General features: G+C 33.4%; 1 protein-coding gene across 13 annotated transcripts in view; it reads right to left on the bottom strand.

Annotated features, from left to right (window-relative positions):
* Positions 1-598: 598 nt before the first annotated feature.
* Positions 599-9,550, bottom strand: part of UBE2D3 (ubiquitin conjugating enzyme E2 D3) — a 28,868-nt gene continuing 19,916 nt past the window's right edge. For 6 of the 13 annotated variants that reach the window (XM_061419533.1, XM_061419534.1, XM_061419532.1 and 3 more), the window contains 5 exons: positions 7,808-7,885; positions 6,737-6,842; positions 4,385-4,478; positions 3,909-3,958; positions 2,301-2,405 (listed from right to left, as the gene is read on the bottom strand). In XM_061419533.1, the coding sequence (XP_061275517.1) occupies positions 3,910-3,958; positions 4,385-4,478; positions 6,737-6,842; positions 7,808-7,885 (327 nt within the window). In that variant the 3' untranslated portion in view covers positions 2,301-2,405; position 3,909. Of the gene's footprint in view, positions 2,406-3,908; positions 3,959-4,384; positions 4,479-5,503; positions 5,542-6,736; positions 6,843-7,807; positions 7,886-9,550 lie in introns of all 13 variants that reach the window. The other 7 variants (XM_061419540.1, XM_061419541.1, XM_061419543.1 and 4 more) reach the window with 2 other exon arrangements.

Below are 9,550 nucleotides of genomic sequence, written 5' to 3'. Positions count from 1 at the left end.
AAATGTTGGTTTTCCAGGTACTTTTACTGTTCTGTTAAACCTGGAGAAGCCTTTATGGCTTGTTCCCTTAGAAGTGACATAGGAAAAATAGAAAGCATCAAGTCAAAGATACAGAGAACTGGACACATCTATTAATCATTATGACAATAGCTTCAGGAAGTCATCTCTATAAAAACTTAAGGGTTATCTATAGCTAAAAAGGTCAATTTGAAAGCCAAGTAGAATCCAGCTCTGACAAATATTTTATTCATTGCTGGTTTTCAAGAAATGATATGCCTACTATAAAAGCTATTATTTTGAGGGAATCTCGTAATTATCCTAAAAATAGAGCCAAAAAGTTTCTTACCTTGTGGAGGTATCTTACTTATTTGTACTTTGAATCCAACACAGTTTTAACAGTATAATATGTACCCTTGAGTTATTTTTAAAGCAAAGATAGAATGAAAAATTCACTCATTGGAAAATGGTATAACTGGATTGATATTTCTCAATGAAATGCTTATTACAGAATTAACAAAGCCAAAACATTTTCGGAAGGCATGCATTTCACTTTCAGTTTAAAGAACCTTAATTCAATAAATCATGTCCAAACTACATATTAAAATGTTTATAAAAATCAAGCTTTAACATTTATTTTATATCTAGCTTTCCACATCTGTGTGCAGACAAGGAGTAAGATTGCACATAAGTGTAAGCAGTGCAAATATGTGTAAGTGGAGAAAAATCACAGATGTGCTAGAAATTGAATACAGGACCATAAGAAAGCAATGGACAAATCAAAGAAACTAGGAAAAAGTAATAAAACTATAGGGTCAGAATTAGAAAGGGTGAAGAATGATAATGCCCTTGTTACTACAGAAGTTACATTAAGTGGCACAGATTGCACTTGTCAAACAAAAAATAATCCAATAGCATTGACTTTTATTCATTCACGTTAAGTCACCTGAAATGGTATCTGTTGCATTTAAATGCTCATTAATGTAAATGGCTGAACAAATCCATTTTAATGGATATTCAATCCATTAAAAAAACTCAATATCCCACATGGTTAAAGTCACTTCAACATAGCCTCATGACAACTCCCACACCAAAACAGTACTTTATTTTGTAAATTTTGACCCATTATTACTCCCATGTTATGGTCTTTTCAGCTGTCAAGCGTACAAGGTGAAGAAAAAATTTAGTTAGATGGGGGTTGCACCTGGAAAATAAATTTCTGAAACTCCATATACATGTTTCAAATCTGCTGGGTCCCAAGTCCATCTATGAACTCCCAGGCTGCCAGTATCATGTGCAGCATACTAAAGCTACACTATCTGAATAGCTTATTAATTCTGCATAAATCAGGTCAACCAATGTGTCAACCTGTAACAGACTGCGCATTTTTAACTGAACATGGCAAAATATTCACTCTCTTGAACTTTACATCATCTTTGATGTCAAACAATGAGGCAAATCCCAACAGTATATACAAAAAACAGCTTTGCGTTTACAAAAGATTGTTTCCCATACTGATTAATCCAGGCAGCTAACTCATTGGTTTATGCAACTTTATTGAAGAAAAATAAATCAATTACTAGCAGAGCTATTAGTTGGTCACTCATCCATTGACAACTTGCATCATTTATTCAGTGCTATATTAAACAGTGTATTGGAAGATAGATTAACTAATAGCTCCAAGCCTCCTAACAATTTAAAGGAAAATTACAAAATGTTTTGAGACCCTATTTTGGAATACAAAGGGTGTTTGACTTCCAATTTCCATTCTCTGTAGAACAAGAACAGGTCATTCCTTTATTGACATGCATAAAATACATCACATTTTCTGTTCTGCTGATGCTATAAATTCAATACCAATTCTCCAGCCATATCAGTTATGAGCATAAAGTATATCATGTAACCTCAAATCTCTAACAGTGGAAGGCTTAAACAAGAATGGATGCTGTTAGAATAATGCTGCTTCCTTTGATGTGACAACTCAGCATCCATCTCCCTCCCTCTCAGATGATTCTTCAGCATGTTAGAGCAGTGAGGAATGGTTTTAGTCTCATAAGCAAGTTAGAGTGAAGACATTGGCCACATAATACACATGCTCCATTTTTTTTTAAAAATTCTGAATCTTGGGCAACTGTTCTCTTGTAACTACTTTACAGTTTCTAAAAGCAGTTATTGTCCAAAGCTGGAAGAACTTAAGTCTTCTCAGATGAGCATGTGAATGAATGGAGGGAGGTAAACAAAAAATAAAATTAAAAAAGATGAGGTCTGATAGGGGAGCAGCCGGATAAGAAAATCAAAAAAGGAACAGTAATTTAAAGTTTATTCCAGCTATAATGCAGGTTATTCTGACTTTAAGGTAGCATCACATGGCATACTTCTGAGTCCATTCCCGAGATATTCTGTTGTACCTGTAAATAAAAAAGATGTTATTTAAAAATTTAAAATAATTCTTAACACTTAAAAGGTAAGGAAAGAGTATTTTATTTCTAGACTTATCATGGAGTCATCTTTAATGGCTACGATTAGGATAAAGCCAAGGAAGAAAAAACACTGGTACTCAAAGCACTGTAGGAAACAAGACCCTTATGCTTCAATATGGTGAGTGTCCTAATCACTCAAAGTAATATTATAATAAACATACAGATAGGCTAGCAAAAATCAAAGACCTTTTTTCTCTCCTACTACTGAGCTACTGGTCTATTAGAAATTTTACAATTAGTATACATTCCAACAAATGTTAACCTTTTCTCACAATTTGCCATGGACCTATTATCAGAATAGTGCACTTATCTGTAGATCTATAGAAACTCCCATGAAAGCCAGACTGGGCAATGAACTAATAAACATTTTTATCTGAATCCTGGACTTCATGATAATTTACTTCACCCTGGATATTACCTAAAAGAGAAAATGCCTTTGAGACTTTAGCATAGGTAGAAGATTAAGACACTAGGGAAGATGATAAAAAAACAGTAATGTTTAAGAGTAGGTGGGCTGTGAGTTATATGTGCTAATCAAAATCATCTGTTACTTTTAAAGGGTGGCGGCTGGCAATGAACAAACCCCACCTGAGACCTGATGGATGAAACTAGGAGGAGTACAAGTAGGGGCATCTTTGTTTAACATGATCAACGGTAATTCATACACAAGCAAGGATATTTCCTGCTGAGGAAGATCACAAATATTGATAAAATGCTATCAATTTCTCCCTATTACTACCATGCCACAGAACAAAAATTATAGTGATAACCTTAAGAAAGGAATATCTAAAAGGACATAGAACTGATTTATATTTACAGTTTGACCTCTATAAAAGTACTAACTTCGTTTCAAACCAAGAACTAAACATAGTTCAACCATTTTTCTAACTTTAAGTTCTTTCTCTACAAATTCGTGGTTACCTCACTTAAGGATACCTCTCGTAAAGCCAGCACTTTAAAGCAAAGGTTTCACTTAGCATACAGGTAGCCACAAAGTATAGCTATCACTAATGCATGCTTGTCAGTAATGAACATTTAGTATAGATAGTGAGGCTTTAAAAAGTGTTTATCCCTTACATTATTATCTCTTGGCAAAATTTTAACTAAGTTACCACATTCCATATAGTATTGAAGTTTAAAATATACCAACTTTAAAAGTTAAAATTTAAATACTATAGTAGTTTGAAAAAGATACTAAAATTTTCATTTCTTACTGGTGCTATATAAACTCTGCTTTGCCATGCAAAAATACTCTCAAGCAATAATGACTGCTGGGTATACTTTCACGCTAAACAAGCAGTTAAGTGTACAGTTTTCAGAAACTGCCACATCAGTTACCTTTGGTTAGTTAATATAGTGCCTTAACGCATGCAGCACTCATGTGCTGGCAGTACCATGAATAAGCGCACCATATTGTGCAGATCCTCTTACCCTACAACATAGCGTATTTCTCTGTCCACTCTCTTGCTAACCTATTGTACCTAATTGAACAAGTATACTGAGCATTAATTATAACATACGGAAATTATAATGGTAAAGTTGTACATAAAGAATTCAATATATAAAATATTTAGACTAAATTTTTACAATAGTACCAATATTTTTCTCATTTTAAATGTGATTGGGGTGAAGAAAAAACACCTTTCTTCCTCAAACTTAAACGTGATAAACTGCTGAACATGTTAGAAAAAGAAAACATAACCTAGGAAATTAAAAAAAAAAAAAAACCCAACAAAAAACCAATTACATTTCAATAACTAGCTTCTGCACATTTCAACTACCATCTTACCAGAAATAAGCGTCAAGTCTCCTTGGCATCATGCCACAACTTACAGCAAAGTATATAATACTAACTCATTAAGAAAAGCCACTTTTTATATTGTTTTCTCAAATTACTACATACTTACTTATCTCTGTCTGTTTTATAGATCCGTGCAATCTCTGGCACTAGGGGGTCATCTGGGTTTGGATCACATAGCAGTGAACAAATGGATAAAAGAACTGGAAGAAAACAAATGTCTGTTACCCACCACTGGGAATTTGGTTGAATAAAAGTATTTAAAAACAAGTATTATAATATAAACCTCAATCCTCAAAAGAGGATTAGTTTCTATCTTAATTTCCATAAGACAAAGCTTTATAGAGATTTTGATTCATACAAGACAAGTTCCTGGTAGTTGAGAGATCCTAAAAATAGATATTTGTTAGCTAGTTTACTGACCAGATACAAAAATCTGCCAAATTCAGAAGTTCTGAGATAGTGAAATGATGCCGTATTAATTTATATTACCTTTTCTTTTGCTACGCCACGTTGAATGCGGGATCTTAGTTCCCTGACCAGGGACGGAACCTGTATCCTCTACAGTGGAAGTGTGGAGTCCTAACCACTAGACCACCAGGGACTTCTCTATATGAACCTTCTCAAATAGTGAAGTGGAGTTTCTTGGTAATGGCTGGAGGGAGGTGGGGGGTGGGGGTGGGGACTCTGAATTAGAGTACAGCTATGCAATATATGCTTAGCTGTTTAGCTTGATAAAATAATCCATTTTCTGTCCTACTCTCGGAGGAGTTTCACAAAAACACCCAACTGCCCCAATGACTACAGGTTTTATCTCCCAGAATTTATAAGGTAGAGACCATATCCAAGAATTTTGGTTAAATTAAAAAACAAACAAAAAAAAAACACCAAGATCTACTACTGAGTAGCTCTTCAGCTACAGCTCTCACTCTGACCTATTCAAAACATTAACTTAAAAGATGTAAAGCATCATTAGGAATATGTATCTAATTCATTGTGAATACAAATTATGTGCCACTGTGCAAAGTTTTATAAAAAGTTTATGATATAAAAGCTTAATGTGGTTATGACAATCCTTAAAGATAACAGCAATACCATGAAAAAAAATAATTACAGAAAATAGAACTTTAAACTCAAGTGCAGGATCAGAAATAAAACTAAATCTGCACTTACAGAAACAGTGTTCAGTATTACAGTGCATTCCCAATGATGGTAAAACCAAACAAACCTGGAAAATAGTATTAAAGTCTTCTTCATACCAGGTGCCTGGTGTTAAGAGAAAGGAAAAGACCTGAAAAGAAACTTGAATGTATCCAGGGGGGTGAAAAATGGGCCTAAAATAATGCTGCACCTAACAGAACGACAGCAGCATTTACCCAAATTGTCCCCACTCCTCACACAAAAGTGTTTCTGATTAATCAAACAAAATTTTGGGAATGCTAGACAGTCCCTTCAAAGAGATTCAAATGCACTGTACAAGGACACAAAAGGCTTGATGTCCTGACTTAACAAATGAATAAACAAACAAAACCTGTTTCACTTGGCATTTACCATACTTCTAAAAATAAAACTTTTTGTAAAACACTATTAACTATTTCAAGAAATAATCTGGGGAATGCTACATTAAGTATTCAGCCAAAAAATAAGAATGCTTAGAGTTAGCTGCTATCCTCAAATTTCTGAAATACAGTCATAATTAGCAACATTAAAAACTCATTTTGTGTACTAAGGAATCCTAATAAGCCAGCATCAAAAACTGAAAATCACTAAAAGGCAGACTTCCTTCTCATTAAGTAGCTTTGTGGTAGGTGATTTTTATTTGTGGGGTAAAAGTGACATAAAAGCCACCAGAGTTGTTTGAAAGAGATGGAGAGATATTCCATCTCCATCTGGAACACCAATGTGGAAACCAGACAACCTACTAAAGATGCCACACAACAGATCCCTATTATAGTAGAAGAGCAGATATCTAGAGACCTTTCCCAAGACTATGCATTTTAGACTATTATTAGGTAGGAAACAACCTACCATGATACATGAAAACTTAACTAAAGGTTTCTTAAAAAGGTTTTTTATCTAAAAAATAAGAAACACAGGAAAATGAAATCAGAATTTTCCCATAAGAAACCTCAAGTTCAAAAGCTCTGTTAACTTTAGGTATACCACTTTTGCTAAATGGCAACAAGTGAGTGAGATGTACAAGTGGCTTGGGATTGAAAAATATACTAAGAAAGCTATTAAATGCTGCTATTGTTATTTGCAAATAATGGCCCCCTCCATCTGAATGTTAACTTCTTCCCACAAAATCTTTAATCAATACTGCTAAAAGCAAAAAGCATGTACTTCTTGTTCCTTTCTCCATCTTTATAAAAAAGCTGGCATTATAAAAATACTTTGGTAAGTCAGCTCAAAAATGAAACTCCTTTAACTATTAGAAAAATCAAAGCCGCTAGTATTTTACCTTTAGAAATAGTTAAAGCAGGAGACCACTGTGATCTTAGAATATCGAGACAAATGCTGCCATTACTGTTAATATTTGGATGATAAATTCTTGTTGTAAATGCAACCTAAAATAAAAAAACAACTTTATTTTTCCCAAATAAAAACAAGCATTGTAAACTTTGACAAAAAACTGTAGCTACACTTAAAATAGTTAAAAATTTTAAAAATATAATAGCTAAAAGTTATACACATAAAAGCACCTATATTCTGACCAAGATCCTTCAGGGGCTTCTTTTTAATTAAAATGGAAAATAAAACCATGTGGCAAAAATTTTATTATCAGTGGTATGGTGGGTTTTTTCGAAGGTTAACTTTGGCCCTACCATAGCATGATTATCAAAGGAGCAACCTGAAGGGAATTCAGGATTCACTAACAAATTAGAAACTTTCCGATGTAGACCAAAGCATACAGACTAGCTCATTTAAGGCATCAAGGTACAAAGGCATGTATTAGAACCTCCATTTCCAACTGTACATAAAACACACATTTGAGTATCACAAAAGTATCTTCATTTAAAGTAACTGTCATATTGTACCTGTAACAGAATTGTGAAGATAGTTTATGTGTGCAAACTCAAAGCCCAAAATATATTGTAGTCTTAAATCCCAACACAAATATGGTATACTTTTTAGCAACATGTGAAAATGCACAATGAAGGTGAGTATTTGGAAGGCTAGTATTTAAGACACTAGAGTTACTGATCCAAATCTGTGTAAGCACAATAAAGTGGGAAAAATGCATCCACATGGTGTATTTGAGCCTTGCAACATAAAGGATAAGGCAATTCTTAACTTCAGTTACAAAGTTCAAATCCAGGTTTAGCTCTTCTTTTAACTAAGGCTAACAGCATTCAACATCAGTGATTTAATTCAGTATATGCATTCAAGCCCCAATTATTCTTATTCATTATACACTCACACTAGTTTAGCCTTAACTTAATCAGAACCCTAATGTCTAGGAATGTTCTATTCCTCTGGAATAAAATACAAATCTTTACTTACAGACTTCGGAGTGGGGGGGAATACTTGCCTTAGGTGGTTTGAAGGGGTAGTCTGTAGGAAAATGAATTGTCAAAAAGAATACACCGCCTTGATATGGGCTGTCATTCTGTGAAAAGAAAAATATGCTTAACTCTGCTATTTAAAATGATGCTAAATAATTCATGTTAACATTTATTTTCTAAGCATTTCTCTAATATGAAGCAAAATTACCTATTTACACGAAAATAGTCTAAATTATTCCATGATAAAGTTCTTATTAGTGAAAAATCACAATATTTACTATAGAATAAGGAATTGTAATTTAGATCCTGTTTTACATGAAGTCTAAGAATTTTAGAAAAACTATTCAGAAACACAAGGTTCTAGATCCTAGTTCTCATAAAGTACAGTTAACAATGAAGTCTACATAATAATGTATCAAATTATAATCTGAAAATACAGTTTACATGTATTTGTTGAGTATTTCTTCTAATGACAGTCACATATACACAAACAACTTTGTACCTTAACAGGCTATTCTGGTCACTGCCAAACCAGAAAAACTCCCCTCAGTAAGGGAAGTAGAATAGAAACAAAGGAAGTTTCTAAGAAGTTTCGTTCCCAATTGGCCCCTCAAAATTCTCATTTAATAAAACCATGATAGTCTTTTCTTCAAAATCACACCACTAAATTCTTTATAGTAAGTCAATACATAAAATTACTAGATTTGGAAGACTTGGGATGTTTGCTTTGCACACTTGAAACAGAAGATATAAAATTTCAAGCTACAGCAGTACTTTTTCTCCTTAAATGTTTTGCTCATTGTAATTTGAGTACGAAAAACTCCTCAGTAAATAAACATCATATAACATTAGTATGAAGTAACATTTGGGAGAAACTTACTAGTATTCCACATTTAATTTAACCAATACCAAGAAAAAGATATCACTGTTGCCATTTCATGAGTAAATAAAATAGGACTTAAAGTAACTTAGTGAACTATACAATTTGTTCAAGATAAAACCAGGATTCAAACCCAGGTATTCTGAAAACCAACATATCAAAGAATAAAAAGAAAGTGATATGGTCAAGGATTTTAAGGTCAAAGAGTTTTTTTTTTTTTTTAATGGAATTGCATAATTGCCTCTGGATATGCAGAGTCAACCTGCAAATGTGTTTGAAAATCTCAATACCCATTCCTCTCCATTTGAGTGAGGATGTATACAGTGCTATCATGAACATTTTATTGTATTATGCCCACTCCTTATGCGAGGCAAATAACCTTGGCAGGGCTGACACTGTAGTACAGCTCATTTAATCCCACCCCTCTGTAAAATTAATAAACATTAGTTGAATTACTAACTCCATTCTACTTACTAGGTAAGTGAAAGGGACACAGAATAATTTCTCATCTTGGTAAGTCTACAGTCTGGTAGAGATATATAGTGAAATTTTATAAGCTATTATGAAGAAATGAACAAGGGTATATACCTGGCGTTTAAAGGAGCATGGTCAGTTTACTGACCATCAAGTTAAAAGATACATACTACTTAATGGGAGAGCTACTATTTGAATGTCTTTCCTACTTCCATGTCCCTCTGCTTCATAATGCCTACAAAACTCTAATTCAAGAAAATTAAGACTGCAAAATAGCATCTGAGAAGTACAGAAAAATCAAAGACACAAGAATGTGATCCAAATTTATTAGATTAACATATCATTGTTGAATAATGACTATTCATTGGAAATAGATGCTTCAAATAGCAAACACTTTTATAAAATAGGCTCATAT

The sequence above is a fragment of the Bos javanicus genome, chromosome 6, assembly GCF_032452875.1.
Source record: "Bos javanicus breed banteng chromosome 6, ARS-OSU_banteng_1.0, whole genome shotgun sequence".
NCBI lineage: Eukaryota > Metazoa > Chordata > Mammalia > Artiodactyla > Bovidae > Bos > Bos javanicus.
Note: the sequence above shows the minus strand (reverse complement) of the source record. Positions and strands in the feature narration are given on the sequence as shown.